This window comes from Panthera tigris, chromosome C1, assembly GCF_018350195.1.
Source record: "Panthera tigris isolate Pti1 chromosome C1, P.tigris_Pti1_mat1.1, whole genome shotgun sequence".
NCBI classification, from domain to species: Eukaryota; Metazoa; Chordata; class Mammalia; order Carnivora; family Felidae; genus Panthera; species Panthera tigris.
Window position 1 is genome coordinate 39,702,140 of NC_056667.1, and position 18,141 is coordinate 39,720,280.

At 40.5% G+C, this 18,141-nt stretch overlaps 1 protein-coding gene across 6 annotated transcripts in view; it reads left to right on the forward strand.

Moving 5' to 3' along the window:
• Positions 1–18,141, forward strand: part of ELAVL4 (ELAV like RNA binding protein 4) — a 154,053-nt gene that overhangs the window by 101,011 nt on the left and 34,901 nt on the right. For all 6 annotated transcript variants that reach the window (XM_042997094.1, XM_042997093.1, XM_042997090.1 and 3 more), the window contains exon 2: positions 1,297–1,537. In XM_042997094.1, coding sequence (XP_042853028.1) covers positions 1,309–1,537 — 229 coding nt within the window. In that variant the 5' untranslated portion in view covers positions 1,297–1,308. The remainder of the gene's footprint in view (positions 1–1,296; positions 1,538–18,141) is intronic.

Genomic DNA, 18,141 nt, shown 5'->3' on the forward strand with positions numbered 1-18,141 from the left:
GGCAATGGAAGTCTTATCATGAAGGACTAGTAAGGGATGGTGATAGGATAGAATGGAAAAGGGGGACTGCTGGGCTGCATTCGGGGCCAGGAAAACTGTAGGCCCAGGCTCTGCCCCAGTTTGCAATGACACAGTTCACTGGATGTCTCTGGAATTCATCTCAAACATGAGAGTTTTGAACTAGATTTTACTAGATTTTATTTCCTTAAGTGACTTCTGGCTCTGCAGTTTTATGATTCTCCATGTTTGTCATGCCATACAGGGCCTGTTTACAACCAGGCTCCATGAGCTTAAATTCATTTTTCCCGTAGAACTTTATTCCTGCTTCGTCTTCTCAGTACTTTTCCTCAATCACATCCTATAAAGCAGGGCTAATTGTTCCCCTACTACATGCTCATTGTCCTACTGTGAGCCATTTGCCTGTGTGTGTCCTCCATAGACTGTAATCTCCTTGAGGCTAGAGACTAAGATTTATTTGTCTTTTTTCCCATACATGCTGCCTGGAACAGTTCACACATTTGTGGAAATTTTTGTTTAATTAAGTATTTAAATCCACAGAAAGTCCTTTTTGAATAAAGTGTGAGAGGATAGCCTCAGGCTGTGCTGGACCTAAGGTGGATACCCAGAGAGACCTTTTCCTTTATGTTCTTTATTTTATTAGAGGTCCAGGAGAAACAGTAATGGAGTGGCTAGGGAGAAGAATCATCAGATGACTTAGCAGCTCCTTGGTGTGTGTTGATGAAATCTGAAGTTTGATCAGTGCTTAAACATCAGTGACAATCCAAACCCTTCCGATATGGAACGGCCCCCACTTAATTTAATGTCATTTTACTTTATAAGATAGTTAATAAACAGGTACTGTATTTGATCTTGTGAGCATAGACCTCTATATTTAGTTTTTCAGCTTTAATGGAACTATAATTTTAATCATGATTATTACTTTACATTTTAATTATAATTTGGTGTGGCTTAAGTATACATTTCTGAGAGTGATTGTGTAATGAAAACAGGAATTAGCTTTTCATTAACAAAATAATGGGAGCGTTCCCATTGCATTCTAGTCTGTGTTCAAAATCTATGGGCTGGCCTAAAAATAGCAAAGGGAGTTTAACATTTTGGTTAAAAACATGCTTCTAAATTGGATGTGTTCACAACCCAGTCTCTTTTGCTCCATCTTGCTTTATCTTGTTCCCTTTCTTTTCAAAGTACAAAATAAAATAAAATAAAATCTTGAAAGAGACTTTGTGTCTTTGAGATTTCAGGAGGTTTATTTTTATTATTTTTATTTTTATTTAGATAATTAGCACCATGGAGCCACAGGTGTCAAATGGCCCGACATCCAATACAAGCAATGGACCCTCCAGCAACAATAGAAACTGTCCTTCTCCCATGCAGACAGGCGCAGCCACAGATGACAGCAAAACCAACCTCATAGTCAACTATTTACCCCAGAACATGACCCAGGAGGAATTCAGGAGTCTCTTTGGGAGCATTGGTGAAATAGAATCCTGCAAACTCGTGAGAGACAAAATTACAGGTATGGTCTTCTTCAATATTCTAAGCTTAGGATCAGCAGCTATCTGTTCCGTTGAATGTGCAGACCTTAGCAGGAATGCGTACACACACACACACACACACACACACACGCACGGTGATGGTTAATGCATCTGAGTGTCTGCATCGTGTATCCTGCCTTCAGGAATGGCGTGGGAACACAGTCGTAAGCTCCTGCAAGTGTGTACACTACATAAAACCATTCTGCAGATTGGTAGGACTTGGAAGCAGATGAGATTTTGGAGCTTCCTCAAGCTTTACTTTCTGTGAAATAACCCTTTGGTTTGATCCCCTTTTATTCTCAATCAGCCACCCTTTCCCTTTGTTCTGTAGTTCTCAGTTCTGCCCTCCACCCTCCCTGTACTCCATGCTAGTTTTTATCTATTCCTTTCCTCTCAAGCATTTGGCTTGTGTGTGTCCAGTGTCTGAGACAGTGTTTTAATGGGGCGGGGGAGCCATTGTGGACGGAGATCACAACTGCCCATTGTCTCTGGGAGAAGTAGGCTGTAAGGATAGCAGATTATTCTGGAATAAAACTACTCTGCAGTAGGAGGGAGAAGCTTAATGAAGATCTGTATTTGAGGTATTTTGTTTTGTTTTGTTTTGTTTTGTTTTGAGGATACTCTTTGAGAAGTCAGAGACTTTTTACTTAATAGTAACACAATACCCTTACAATTTCAATACTTGAACATTTTAGCTTCCGATGTTTTTCTAATCAACAGCCATTTGCTGAAGACCTAATGTTTGCCAGACACTGATACTGTAATTCTTTGGAGTGAAGTGTCCCCGTAATCTTTTTGGAAGTGAGAATATTTTCTTAGAAATCTACTGGGCTACGTCATGACAGAGTGCAGCTGCTCATCTCTGATGCTCCATTCCTAAAATCATTCCGCCCACCTGAGCATTTGTCATTTTTGAGTGTTGACTTTTGTTTCCTTTTCTCTGGACAGTTTAATTGACAAGCAACTGGCCTATTAAGAAAAAGGAAAGTCTGTCATTAAAAGAGGAAGATACATCATCTTGGTTTTAAGTCTGAGAATCCAGTGTATACGTGTGCACATAGCTGTATGTGTTCTCCAATTCTTCTAATTCACTTGTAAATTTGTCTTCTATATAAATTAAGTAACTTGCAAGATCATAAAACTAAAATAACTGTTGAAAATAAAAGTCACATAACCCTCCAAAATTAATTTCCTCATCTATAAAATTGGAAAATAATATTTATCTCAAAGGGCTTATTTTGAGAATTAAGTGAGAGACTGGATAGTGTAACGCCTATTGCATAGTGGTCTCTTAGTAAATGGGAGATGTTGTTATTACAGAGGCATGTAGTATGTTACAAGGAAAGTGGCTGAACAGAGAAATTTTATCAAGGTCTCCAAATAGGACCGGAGCTTTGATGATCTTATCTGAGAGCACCGTATCATCCATCCTTTAACAGAATTGCCTGTCCTCTCAGACAGCCAATGTTTAGATTCCTGAATAATCTTTATATAATAGGATGATAATTCACACAAAATTAAAACCAGTTAAGCATATGATTCTTCCTCCCACTCCTGTATAGAAAATGTATTTTTGGTGTAGCCTTACCTTCTAAATAGGGACTCTGCCAGCTATATTAGTGAATATTATTAATCACCTTTTCAAAAGATTTCCCTTAGAACTGTAGTGAGATTTTTTAAAAGTACTGATTCATGGTGTTGTTCCTTGTTTTCTAAAGACACATGTTTAAACAAGCAGATTCCTTTACTGAAAGAATGCTAATTTGGTAGTTCACCGAGTAGATTTGAATAGGAGTGACAGCTTCGAAGACAGCCTTTAATTTGGTATACAAAACCAAAATTGTCAACTTTGGTTTGTTTAGCACCCTCTCCAGCACAAGCAGAGACAGTAGCATCTGAGCTTAAAGAAGAAGCTTATGGGTTGAAAGCAGAAATATAATTCAGGCATAAATTTATAATTATGCACTTTTTAAATTTCAGGCAAAAAAAATTTTTTTTTATTTGCAGGGAACTTCTGGGAATGAGGCAAGGAAATATATAAGAGAACTGAGATATTTGCCCTCATTTGGTAGCAGTGTTTAATAAAAGTAGAACTTGTGGTTGTAAAGAGTGCTTATTAAATTCTTCATTTACACTACCTAATTAATTCTAGCATTTTAAATTAACAGTGAAACTGGTCCCTGCTGTACCATTCCATAGATGCAGCATATTTCCTCCATCCACCAGTTGTTCAGGTTTAATTGACTACGCTAAAAGTCAGAGAAGGAGGGAGAGAGGGCTGTGGGGAGTTGGGGAAGGAGTGAGAATCGCTCTAATGGAAGACCCTCTGAGGCCTACATTTGGTGGGAGGTGATAACACAGGCTGGGAGAGGCGAGGTGGAACATCAGGCAAGTTGAAAGGCTGCTGCCGGTGGTTCAGAAGTCAGGGTAAATGACATCATAAGTATTTTTGTTGCCCTGATTTTTAACATCCCAGTCCCCCCTTTTCCTCCAACACCTCCTACAGATCTCAATACATCTCGATCCTGTGAAGTTTACAAGGAGTTTAAATATCTAGTGGGAGGATTGGGGGGTGGGAAGTGGCGAAGAGATAAGAATTCAAGATTAAGATTTTCCAGCCCAAACCACTCCCTAAGCGAATGGATTCCCTTAGAAGGTTCCCGCTTACCAAATTAAGAGAAAGAGAGGGGCGCCTGGGTGGCTCAGTCAGTTAAGCGGCCGACTTCGGCTCAGGTCATGATCTCACGGTCCATGAGTTCGAGCCCCGTGTCGGGCTCTGTGCTGACAGCTCGGAGCCTGGAGCCTGTTTAGGATTCTGTGTCTCCCTCTCTGTGACCCTCCCCTGTTCATGCTCTGTCTCTTCCTGTCTCAAAAATAAATAAAACATTAAAAAAAATTAAAAAAAAAAAAAAGAGAAAGAGAGACACTCAGAGGAAGAGAAAGAGAGTGAGACTTGTTGTTGAAAGCATTGTAGGTAGGCTGGGTTGGCTCCTGGCTGTGGGTTGTGAATGAATTCTCCATTTGAAAACACATAGAGGAAATTTGGTCATGGGCTTAAGTGTTTGGTGCTGAGGACATAATTGCTATCATTTATCAGATACTTTATGCTAGGTACTTGCTAAGCACTAGACATACCGTATTTGATTTAACCCTGAGAATAACATCCATTTTCTTAGATGAGGACACTGAAACCTTGTGAGGTCAAGTAATTTCCCCCTGCAAAACAATTATTGCCAGGTGGTGGAGCTGGGGTTCACCCCCAGATTCCAAAAGCATGATTTTATGGGGAAGTATGTGCAGGATGCCCCTGCCTGTGTTAAGCGAAGATCCCCGCCTAACCCTGGCCCCATAACCCAATGAAACATTTTGATCCTCTGAGCAGTAGTTGCTGGCCACCCTCTGGAGATTCTACCTAATGCACCATGGCTTTAAACTAGACTCCTGTGTATAACAGGAGGCAAAGATAACAATATTTATCATCCTCTGGGGATACAACTCAGCCTTCAGAGTAGAACCAAATTTACTGAAAGTGCCAGGTTTAAGATTCTGTTATAGTGCTTTTGGACATCTCTGTTACTTATCTTCTCAGTGATATTAGATTTTCTTTTTCCAATTTTAAAAGGACGCTTATCAGGATAATCTAGGTACCAGATAGAGAAAACATGTCTCCCAACTTGCTTTTGTGTGCAGCTGTGGACACGTGATGGCGCAGGAAGCCATGTTCTTCATTTTTCTCTTTCATCCATCTGCAGACTTTGCTGCTAGAGAGAAAGGGACATGGTGTGTGGCCCACAAGCTTTTGTGCAACCTCAAAACTCAGGCAAAAAAACATCAAACTCCTGGTAGAAATTATATTATTCCCATGAACTGCAAAGAATTGAATTAGTTTCTCATTTTTAATTTTGTTGCCCTTTTGTTTTTTCAAGCTTTGAGACTGCATTAGAGATGCTCAGTATTTTAGGGGAGGAAACATGGCTTAGGCAGGATGCAGTTAGATGGCTCAGGGTATGTCTTAAAGCCAGCAGAACTGGGATGCTAAATTACATTTTAATAGTTGTCTACCTCGTTATCACTGCTCTCCAAAAGGAAGACAGAAAGGAGAAAAAAAGTAACAAAGAAAAATCCCCAGAAATGAATCCATGTAAAACAAACAGTTTTGATCTACTTGTCTAGCTCGTGTGATTTTTTGCATTCTAGCGATCAAAAAGAATTTTTACTTGATATTACTCTTCATGTGCCCATGCAGTGTAGTTTGTTTTTTTGTTTTTTTTTAAATCCCAGTTCAGGCAGTTCAGGCAGCTCTTACCTAAGAGCTCTGAAGGGAGGGTTTTGAGGACAGAGTGGTCCAAACTGAACATTATCTGTTATAAAGCTGAATATATAGAGTGTCCAGGGCATGGAACAGACTGTAAGGACTATAGATGGTTGAGAAAGGGTGAGGTTTGTGTTAGCTGGAGCTGCTGGGAGAGGTTTGAAAGATGAGGTTAGGATTTAGGTAGAGGGAAGAAAAGCAAAGGTATAGAGCTAAAATTCCAATCTAAGAACAAAAGCCTTTTTTATTCCTTTGTGTTTTGGACACAGGAAGTAGAGCTAGAGTATGCCTCTTAGGACACAGTAATCTATTATGAAGCAGCATCACCAGATGAAGTTAAACATACCAAAAAACGAAGCTGGTTAGAGTTGCACCCTGACAAAGACAGCATTTCCTAAACCTCACCTCTAGCCCATTTTTTTTTTCATTTTTTTCTTTATAACACTTGGCTTTGGCGTAATTAATGTTATTCAGTGGAAAAGGCAGAACAAGGCAAAAAAGACCCTTCACTGCTGTGGACATCAGGGTGAATGCTTTGCCACCACCTTTGTATCTGGAATCACATCTCCAGTTAAAGGAACCAACTCAGTTTTGATTTCGTGCCACTGGGTAACTTCTATTCTTTCTCAGATTTGTGAAAATGCTATTAATCCTGTGTGTCCCTCTCAGTAGGTGACATGTGGGTACAGCAGCGGGGGTGGGGGGATTGTTAGGGCCCTCTAAGGTCAGGAGGCATTGCATGGAGTATGGTCTCTTGGGTTAAAAAGAGAAAGGACAGTGAGGGCTGTGGACTGCTTTATGTTACCTCATATACTTTCAAGAAACTGTACTTCTAGGGCACTATGGAAATTTGAGTGAGTTTTACTTCTGAGATGACTTTATAAACAATAAAAGGCCCTGAAAAATCCTAAAATATGAAAGTGCTTTTAATTCATTCCTAAAATGTGAATTCAGCCCTAAGGTGAGTTTATTGGCATACTTTCTTACAACACCCAGCCAAATAAATATAATAGCAGAAGTTTTTGTATGTTTCTGTGTGCCTTCTGTGTGTTTTGGGCATGGTATTCAGTGCTTTAAATAGAGTAGCTCATTTAAATAGTAAATTGGGATTTCTTGGAGACTCACAATAATAGCCAGTGTTTATTGTGCACTATGTGCTAAGCATTGTGCTGAGATGAATTGATGGAATTTCATGTAATCCTCAAGATAGTTATTATACAGATGAAGAAACTTGGACTTAGGAACAACTGAGTAATTAGCCCAAGGTGTCTTGGCTTCCAAGTGGAGGAGCTGGGACTTGAACCCAGGACTGTCTGACTAATTGTGAGTTGTCCAATTTATAGTTTATCTTTGGCAGTTTCTCTAAAAATACTCAACTGACTTCTCCCCTTAACAAATGAACTCAGCTTATATTACCCAGGGAATGAAAATTTTCAGTTCAGGGAAAACACAATTAGAGTTCAAAATCTTTTGTTTTGGAAAAGAACATACTACACATTAAAAAAATAACAATAAGGACCAGTGGTTTTTTAATTAAGCAGGTCACCAGTTACCTGAACAAGGAAGAACAGAGTGGTTTTTTAACTTCAGGTTTTGTCTCTTCACAAAATACTCTTCACTGTGTTTTCTTTTTCTTGATTTTGCAAGCACTGTATTAAAATGGATGCTGCCTTAAATGTAAGCATAGTTAAAACCCTGTCTCAATTATGTATAATCCAAGAAAATCCCAAGATATTGATTAGCTAAATGAACTTTTCTACATGCACATCAGAGGGCTAGTGATGAGAAAGGTACAGGAAATAGTAGCATTTATCAGCACATTTTGCTGCTGACTTTGAAAATGTGTTTGGTACAGTGCAATGTGTTTCTTGAATTCAAAGGAAAATCAGGCAGATTTGCATCTGTCATTTTATTTCTCATCCCCCTGCAGTCATCTTACTTGTATTCCACAAAGAAGAACAAAAGAATTTTGACTTGTGGACTTGGGGAGGGAAAGTGATTATTGTTGGGGGTGAATGGAAAATATTCAGTTATGGAGAAGATTTGGCAGCCTAGTAGGGTTACAAAATGGAAGAATAGGGGTCTCCCTTTAAGGGGAACTGGAAGATGTCAGAATGTTAAGTGCAAACAGTAAACCATGTAATTATTGTGCCTCTTACACACCCATGGGGCAGAGAGCTCCCATACTTTCTAATTAGGATAGGTTGGCAACTGAATGGATCAGTGAGGATTAGAACTTATACAGGTACATTCTGCTCCTTTGGATATAATTCTTTTCCCAGGGTGGCAGGAGTCAGGATTATAGAGCAGGTATGGTTTCCTTTTGCCCCCTGGCTATCTTCCCCTTCATCTTCCCTTCCATATTAGATGGTTCTGCCCCGCTTCCAAACTCAGATAACCGTAGGAAAGTATTCTCATGTCCCAAGAGAAATGTCTCAAAGGATTTTTACCTGGGATGTGAATCAGGCCTGGGTATTTTAAGGATTTTCTATTTCTGTGCTTTAGCTGACTGTTTGGTTCGTAGGACCAATTCCCTGTTCACCCAGCCTCCCCTCCTTCCCCCAGTACATACACACACACCCCCACACACACTCCTTCCCTCACTCCCTCCCCCTTCTCTGTAGAATGACCTGGTTGATTGAGACTAGGAACTAAGCAGGAAGGTAATGTCAAACTGAAATTTCCACACATTATCTAAAAATGTAATTCATCAGCTTCAGGGTAGGAGGAAAGTGCTTTCTGAAATGTGTTAATGGGAAATTCATTTTTTTTCTTGTCTTCTGGGAGGTGTGGCAGGGTGATTTCTCTTTTCAGTCTGCCTCCCCCACCCCACAACAGCCCCATTCCACATCTCCCTTATTGCTCTTAACTGATGAACTCTGTATCTGTCTTCATTCCTTGTAAGAACTAAAGATCTTTAAGTTGCCTTTTTATTTTTTCTACAGTCCCCAAATTGAGCTTTGATGGGAGAAGATATTTCTAGTTTGGAGAGAAGATAAAATTCAGATAGAGACCATATATTTGGATAAGGCTTTTACATTTGTAAAACATTTTCATTCAGCCAACAGTATTTATTTAGTGTCTGCTCTCTCAGACCAAATAAATGTTATTCCCTTTCCTTCTCTTCTCTTAAATTCTGTATCAGGGTCTGTGAAGAAGCCAGAGAGGATAAGACATAGTTTGTGCCCACACGTTGCTGCCAGCAGGGCAGTGATGGGGGAAGCCAGGACAAAGTATGGGGTCCTACGGCAGCCTGCAGGTCTGGAAGGGGCTGGAACGCATGTCTGTCCGCCTTTACTGTTTTGCGTGTGATGGTAGTGGGGGTGGGGGTGGGGGGGTGTTTGTTTCGTTTTTCACCAAGGTCCAAACTGACCCTTCCTGACCCTGGCTAGTAGTTTCATTAGCACAGAAGTACGCATCACAGAAGGACGGAGTTTTGATGGAATGCCTGCTATGTTTCAGCTACGTATTATATATATTATCTCATTGAAGCTTTATGTCAGTTATGTATGATCAGTGGTATTATCCCCATTTTATAGATAAGGAAGCCAAGACTTAGAACAGTTAGCTGGAGAGTGGGGTTAGATCTGTCTGACTGCAAAGTCTGTGATCTGTTACCTTGTCACTCTGGCTGTGCTAAATGAATATGAACACATCAGCTATGGGTGTTCAAAAGAGAGAAAGACGACAGTAGGCTGGGGTTCTCAGAACAAGTGTCAAATGAGCCTTGATCTTGGTAGAGAGCAGGTTGTGGGAGACCAGTCCATGAAGAGGGAAGCAGTTGAGCAAGGCTTCAGAGACATCTTCAAGGGATAGTGAATGGAACAGTCAGGACTATTCCATGAGAAAGTGTTATTAGTGGCCCCTTTGTGTTGATGAAATAACTGAAGCTCAGAAAGGTTAAGTAATTTATCCAAGGTCATAGCTAATAAGTGGTAGGGCTAAGATTTGAACCCAAGTTTGTCAGACTCCAAAGTCTGTGTTTTTTTCTACTTTCCTAATAAATAACCCAACCTAACACAGAAGGAGGTGGACAATTTGCAGACTCCCCATGGCGTCTGTGATTTGAGGATCATTGTTTATCTTGCTGAGGTCAGGCACAAGTTCTCTCCGTGACTCTCCTTGCACCTACTTCAGTTTCTTGCTGACTTACAAATTTGGTTTTCTGCTTGGCCCTTGTTTTGCAGTTGGATGTCTGGTGATATGTGAGGTCCCATTACCATTAAGTGGATACAGATAGTTCGGGTAATTACTCTAATTCCTATGGCTGATAATGGAATTTCTCACCACAAACATCTTGACTCAGATTTAATCATTTTATTGGCGGTATGAGCATAAAACGTATACTTAATAATCCCCCAAATTTCCCTTTGTGTCTGTTTTCAAAGGCTTTGACATTCAGTACTTCCTCTGACCCTATCAAAATAGCCAACATATTGAGGCCAGAGCCTCCCAAAGAAGACTTGAGTCAAGAGCACTTGGCTTCTTGTTTTCCTTGCTCTTTCTTCTTTTTTTTCTTTTCTTTGCTTGCTTCCTGTCCTGCCTCCTCTTTTTGCCTTTTTATGTACTCACGTGCCATTTGATTAAAAGAGGATTTGAATTGGCTTTGTAAGATAATATGAAAGAGAGCTAGAATTAAAATAGCTATGGGTTTTTTAAAAAGCAAGGTAGAGCAAAATGGGCATAGAATGAATGGTAAAAGGAGAACCAGAAGGAAAATTAAATTACATGTGGCTAGGTGACTTGTCTGAGAAGTAACCAACCACTTAGCCTAAGTTTTCTTTACATGAAGGAAAAATGGATGGTGACAACCTTGATCCCATTCTCAAGTGGTAAGCAGGATCCCAGCCCCCCCCCCACCTTCCCCCCGACACTCACATTAGCCCACAGACCTCTGTGGAGACACTTGCCAGCTATAATACAGGATGGGATATGAAGCCTGAACTCACATACATAGAGTTTTTCTTTCTTCATCTTTCTTGCTTGAGCCCATGTTGGATTGATTGACATGTTTTTTTCTGGCCAAGGAAGTCTGTGACAGAGAGAGGCTGCCTGACTGGAGTCCCTGTTTTCACTGTTTTTGTAAACAATGTGCCAAAGGAAGTGTTCTGAAGTGAGCTTCCTTGCCTGCTGCCATGAACTGAGGTATTAACTGGTCTCCAGATCTCTTCAGTCTTCCCCTCTCCCCTCAAACCCTGAGGCTGGGCACACAGGCACTTCAGTACTCTGCTACCATCTTCCTGGTAAGGGTCCCTGCAGTGAGTTCTGGCAGGTTCTGCATTGCCCAGGACTCTGAGCTGGACAGCAAGCAGGAAAATCAAATGTTACTCTCACCTTCTGGCCCTGACCCTGGAAACTGGAACTAGTTCTCAGCCACCTTTTCTCTTCCCCAGTGCCCCTTGCCAGTAAGTGGAGCTTTTTCAATGAGACAGACCACTGTCTAAGTACAAAAGAAATACAGCACTACCCCAGAGTGTTCTACCCTCCCCAACATACACACACATACCGAATGCTTCCTTCTCAGAAATACCAGACACAGTGCAGTGAACTCTAACCAGAAGTGAGACAGATATCAATAATATCTTGCATTACTCCCCAGCCCCTCTCACACACACACATAATAGGTATGTGCCTGGCCTTGCATAAGTCACTTTTTCCTTGTGGACCTCCCATTTTCTCGGCATACAATACGAAGATAGATCCTTACCCTACCTTCTTTGCATGGGACTTGGAATTCAAACAGCTGACACATGTGGAGGCACTTGTAAACTAAAGCAGCCTATAAATGGGAGGGGCCCCTTCTGTCTCTTGACTGCTTCCCTCTTCTCACCAAGTGTCCTACCCCTGGGCCAATAGATGGATAAAGACAGAGGAAAGGAAAAGTAGGTATCTATTTGTTCTTGGTTCAGTCCTCAGTTATATAATTCCAAATAGGAAATAGGAAATGCCGTATGAGAAGGCAGGAGAGTGGAATGGGACCTTACATTTATTAAGAACTGCTGGATGCCAGTTGCTTTATATTTGTTATCTCATTTAATCCTGACCACAACCCCAAGAGGTAATAGCAGCCCCATTCTTTAGATGAGGAAACCAAAGCTCACATTGTTTGAAGTGACTGACCGAGCTGTCTGTGTACCCATGTCTGTCTGACCACATGCTGTTGCCAGTTGGAACAAGAGACTTTCATAGAGAAGGTCCCTCGCATTCTTGCTGTTTCATCCTGAGTCTTGCATGTGGCTGTGTAGGATGTATTCCAGTAAACCTCAGAAATAGCTACGGTAATAATGAATAGCAGTTTTAGTGGTTCTGGAAGATTGTAAATGAAAGCCTTCAGTTCAGTATTTGAAAATGCCAGGATGATTTCTGAGATTGTTTTTAAAACCAGGCCACCTCTATGAGTGGCAACATGATAAAATGGAAGGTTCCACCAAGTTCTCATTATAGCTATGGGACTTTCAGTGGATCAAACTGTTCTGTGCCTCAGATTGTTGTACATAAAATGGGGAAAACGACACTGGTTCTTTCCACCTTACTGTGTGTTGATGGGAGATGGGCTACTAATGTGTTGGTAAGTCGTTAAAGTGCTATACCAATTCAGGATATTACTGTGGTCACCTAGAAGATAGAACATTGTGACGAGGGGATTTGTAAGGATAAAGCAAATACTAAACCCCTTGTGATAAGCTAGTTTTACTTTCTAGTCTGTCTTCCAGATGTTTTGTTCAGTTATCTATGTACATCTCAACAAAAGCTGATTAACTGCCTCAGACATCAGTGTCTAACTGTTATTAATGCTCAAGCTGATCAAATTACAATGCCACAGATCCTACTTGTGCTGTTAATATTAGATTTCGGATTCCGGTCTATAATGAATGATTTTTCCTCCATGCATTGGAAAAATTGGTTAGCAAGGTTCATAAGAAAGTTTAATTAGCAGGCTGTTTGTGAAAATAGTGGTCGTGAGTCATCATTTATAATGTTGAATTGTTCTTCTGTTCCTTGAAGAGCCACGTAGGATCCTTGTGTTTGGGAAGCTGGTGTCTGCATGCTGCCCACTTGAACTGCCCGTGTAACAAACTAATGACAAAAACAGCACATTTTAAATCCGAGAGAGGAAGAAGAGGTGTAGGGTATTTGTATATTTGTGTATGTGTGTCTGTGTCTTCCCGGGGAATATCATAGACCTACTATAATCTGGAACTGTGCTAGGCAGGATAGCTTTGTGATTAAGACATAGACTGCTTGTGTTAGCATCCCAGCCTCATTAGTTACTAGCTGTGTAACAGGCAAGTTTTTCCCCTCTCTGTGCCTCGGTTTTCTCATTTGTAACATAGGGATATTGATAGGATTATTGTGAGCATCAACATATAAAACATGCAGAACAGCATCTGGTAAATAGTATATAATTCTTACAGCAGTTCTGTGAGGTGTAGGTATTATTAGCCCTATTTTACAGGTAAGGAAACTGGCTCAGAAAAGTTAACTAACTTGTTCAAGGTCACACAACTTCTAAGTGTCAGAACAAAATTGAACCCATGTTTGTTTGACTCTATTTTTTAAAAATTTACTTTAGAGAGAGAGCACGTGAGCGGGGGAGAGGGGTAGAAGGGGAGAGAGAGAGAGAGAGAGAGAGAGAGAGTGAGTCCCAAGCAGGGGCCACATCCAGCGTGGAGCCCGACATGGGGCTCAATCCCACAACCCAAGGATCATGACCTGAGCGGAAATCAGGAGTCAGACCTCAACCGACTGAGCCACCCAGGCATCCTGTTTGACTCTTTTTATCTGCAATACTAAAGTGGCTCCCAGGGTATTGTGCCTAGTTAGTTAAGTATAGATAATGTACAAGTGTATGGCTGTATCTGTGCACCTCTACATGTGTACTTCTGCTTTGGTGTCCATACAGCCACACACAATTATGTTTTGTTTCTCCCCTGGGTCTTTGGTTCTCTGAGTGAAACTCCTTGAGCTATTGTATGCTGATACATAGTGAGCTAGACCCAGATTTGTACAAGATGAAAATATGTCTTCAGACATCTGACCCCCTCCCCACTATGCATCTCTGTCCTGTGTCTAGATTATCCCAGAGCAAGTCTATGTGGTGTCCTCTGAGAAACAGAATCATAGACTGTTACAGTAAAAAGAGACCTTAGAACTGTTCTCTGGCTTCATTTCTTTTTTCCTGTGGGCCCCTCTGGTATCTCAGGAACTATACCTCAGAGCTGGGGCCCACACCCCCAGGCTAGGGTAATTATATCCTGAGGCAGTATTCTGTCCTGTTTCAAAGAGTAGTGCTCATTTGGGAATCTCATCTAAAAGTCTTTCCCAAAGGTGTTTAATAGGTTATATGTTTTTTTAAAAGAGGTTCTGTGACCAAATGAGCTTGGGAAACTGAAGTGAACCAAATTAAAAAGGGTTGTTTTTTTTTAATCACTGCTTCTTTGAGTCTGTGCTAATGCGTGTTACAAATCTTAAAAGGAATGTATAATACATAACATTGCCCTAGGAACTTTTTTTCCTCCAGCATTTTATGGACTGTCATTCTAAGCCAGGAGGAGCTAGGGATAAGTTTGTAGTAGAAGGGAAGGAGGCAGTTTGGGATAGTACCTACCTGATGACCTCCTGTTTTCTGTTAAGAAAGAGGTGGGGTTCTCTACTACACATGAGTGGGCAAGCAGAGGCCTTGGTGTCCTAGGAAAGTCTTAATGGCTCTCAGGAGAAACCGAATATGGTGCCAGATGGATCCATCCCTTCTGCACCAACACAGCCCCATCAAACATTAGGCATTTTTGTTAAAAATTACTGAGTACTAAGCATGTTCTGGGCATGATTTAAATCATGAGTTCCTTTGGTTTTCTGATTGTCAGGGTAACATTTCATTTTCCATTGCCCAAAAGAGGTGAGCCATAGAAGGTATTTATGTTTTGCAATTCTCACACACATTCCTGGGCATTTCTTCATTTTCACCTCTCCCAGGTACTTGACTCAGTGTAATGATGCTGGTCACACTTGCACAGAATAGCCATTCCCCAAGAAGCCCTTAGCTTTAAAAAAAAAAAAAAAATCAAAGAAGATGGCTTCCCTCCTTGCTTCTTACACTACAGACCCATTTCTGCATGAGTCCTTTTGTTCTTGGGTTTTTGTTTCTTGATGTTGTCTTATTTCTTATCTGCAAGCTGACTGGTGATGAAAAGGGAAAATGTGCTTTGATTCTTGTTTCTTTTTTTTTTTTTCATGGATCTGGGAAATATCTATTTTAGCATTTGTCAGATCCTAACATGATCATGAGATTCCTGTCTGGTACTTCACTATCAGTGAACTCCTTGATGATAGGGATGGGGTACTCATCTCTGCATTTCACACCGCTGTTAGTGGTGAATCCAAGGCCAGAGATCCCCAAGCCCTGATTTCAGAAATGACACACTGACAAAGATTCTCCGACAAAGTCCTTCTCTAGCTCTGCACAGACAAGTTGTTTTTCTCACCTCCTTCATCAAGAGCCATGAATTTTCTTTTACTTTGGATAAAGACAGTTTTAATAGATTTATACTCAGTTAATATTTATAAAGCATCTACCTTGTGCCAGGCCCTCTCACATAAGTTATCTCATTTAATCTAAATCCCAACATGATATCGGAAGCCTCCACACACGCCTTCTCCACAGTGTCTGATGGGAGTTTTGGAAGCCGTTGTCTTAGTGTTACACACAGCACTTCCTTTCACCCACAGACATTTCACCCACAGAATCTCATTTTGCCCAAAGGCTAATTACAGTGTATACAATTACTACTAACCTGATGACTTTTTCTACCCCTTCCTCCTTTGTTGTTGTTAGAACATCGTTTAACATCAGCTGCGTTTCTGGAATCACCTGTTGGTTTTGCATCCATTCTGGGTGGAAAGTCTTGTCTGTCTGACATCCAGACCTTTTGTTGTATGTGAGAGTAAGCCAACCAAGAATTAAGAATTCTGGTTCATTTCTCTGACTAGCTGGGAGTTTGCCAAAATCCTCCTCTTTTTGTTTCAACCCTTGTTAAAAATATGTTTAAATGTTTGACTATTCTTTCCTGTCTGTAAGAATATTCTGAACATAATTTAATTGAGTGTTGTTTCGATTAAGAATCTTTCATTGCCCCAGGGTCATCAGTCTGAACACTTGTTTTTGTGTGATAAATGCTGAAGGGTGAGGTGGTTGTCGCTGAGGTTTCTATTATCCCTTGTACATTACCTATTTTTTCTCTTTCAGCTTTTTTTTTAAACTAGCTTTTTATCTCATGAATCGCCTTTCTTCCCTGAACAGACAGAAGAAAAATAGGGTTCAGATTAGTTTCATTTTGTCATTTGTTGAGGTATATTATTGAAATACATATTTGAAGATCTGTCGTTGGAGCAACTTATTTTATAGGACAAACTAAAAGAGGTTAAAAAAAAAACCTCCTTTGGGAATTTGTCGGTTGGCTTTCTTTGTGGAATATTGTAGTTTTGTAACCAGTCCTTCCTGCTCTGGGGACTGCTGGAAATCATTTTGTATACTCTGCATTTCCATGAACCTTACCCCAGTAACACAGGCTTTGTTTCACATTTACTTGAACAGTTTGGGTGATACTGCCTCTGAAATCAGGAAACTCTGTTAAAAGCCTATTTGGACTTTGGAGCCAGATGGACTTGGGTCCTGGGATCTGAGGTCTCTGGACATCAGTCTTCTTGATTGTAAATGGCAGTGATAATGCCTACCTTGTAGGATTGTTTCAGGGAGCAGATGAGATGAGAGAAATAACGTACTCAGCTAGAACTTAAATGTTCTCACCAAAAATATGAGTAAGTAAATAAATAAATGTGTTTTATCATTGCACATATCAAATCGTATCATATCATCATGATGTACACTTTAAATATCTTACAGTCATATTTGTTGACTATATCTCAGTAAAGCTAGAAAAAAAATAAAGCACTCAGTACAATAACTGGCACATGGTAAGCACTCAAAAAATAACTATTTTTGTTCCTATTTATTCATTGAGTTCATTCACTTATTGAGTTCATTCACTCATTCATTCATTCAACATAGATTTATTGGAAGCCTACTATGTGCCAGACATTGGTCATACCAAGATTAATAAGATCCATGTCCCTGCCCTTAAGGGATTTAGGGTCCATTAAGAAATACATTTAGTTCAGCAAGCTCATACTGAATGCCCACTGTGGGACAAGTGTTTTGCTCATTTCCATCTTGATGCTACATGATGAGTTCTCAGCTTCTAAGGAAACTACGTCTACTTAGGAAGCCAGAATGTAGCCTCTGGAAATAACCTAGTACTGGTTCAATGTAATTTTAAATACTTCAAGAATTTGAAATAAGGGAGACCAGGTCCTGTCTTTTTCAATAGTGTTTGTTGTTGGCAGAAAGCAGACACACTCAGAATTTCAGATGCCTAAATGATTCTTGAATCTGTGCCAGAGGTATGGGGAGATGTCACATATACATCTGAGCCCAGATTCAACTTGGAAACAGTATTGACATTTCAGGTTGATACCAACAATCAGCGGCCTCCTGGAAGTAGTGGCTGTGAACAGAATGGCAGGTCTGTCTCCTCAAGGGATAGATGCTCATGCTTCCTCCTCCTGCTGGAATGCCCTTTTCCGTCTATTGTGTGGCTGTCTCCTATCAATCTTTTTGAATTAATCTCAGAAATCCCTCTCTCCTACTGTCATAACACTGAACCATACTCTACTATCATTATTATTCATAAGTCTGACTTTCTAGTAGACCATGAACTCCTTGCTTCTTCCTCAGTCCTCAGTTTCAGAATCTGGAGAACAGACTTGAAGATGATTGATACTAAAGTCCTTTCCAAGACTGTCATTCTGTGATATACTAGATCCAGTTTGGCAGGCACAACCAAGTTAGAAAGTGGGAATGGGATACTTGGGTGGTATATATTGAAATTAAATGAGAAGAATGAGGACTTAGAGATAGTACTAGAAAACTCAGGCTCTGTCAAAGTCTCAGACACACTGTGCCATGTCCAGCAGGTGTTTAGCATACAAATGAGCACATATTCAAGAAACCAGGGCACAGCAAAAAAAAAAAATGCACAGGCTCTGGAATCAGAGGAGTCTGGCTACTATTCTGCAGCCAAATAACCTTGGATATGTTACATCTACTTCCTGGGCCTCAGATTCCCCTATTGTAAGACGGGGATAGAAATGCCTGCCTCAAAGTGGTGAATCACTGGACTCTACTCCTGAAACCAGTACTACACTATACGTTAACTA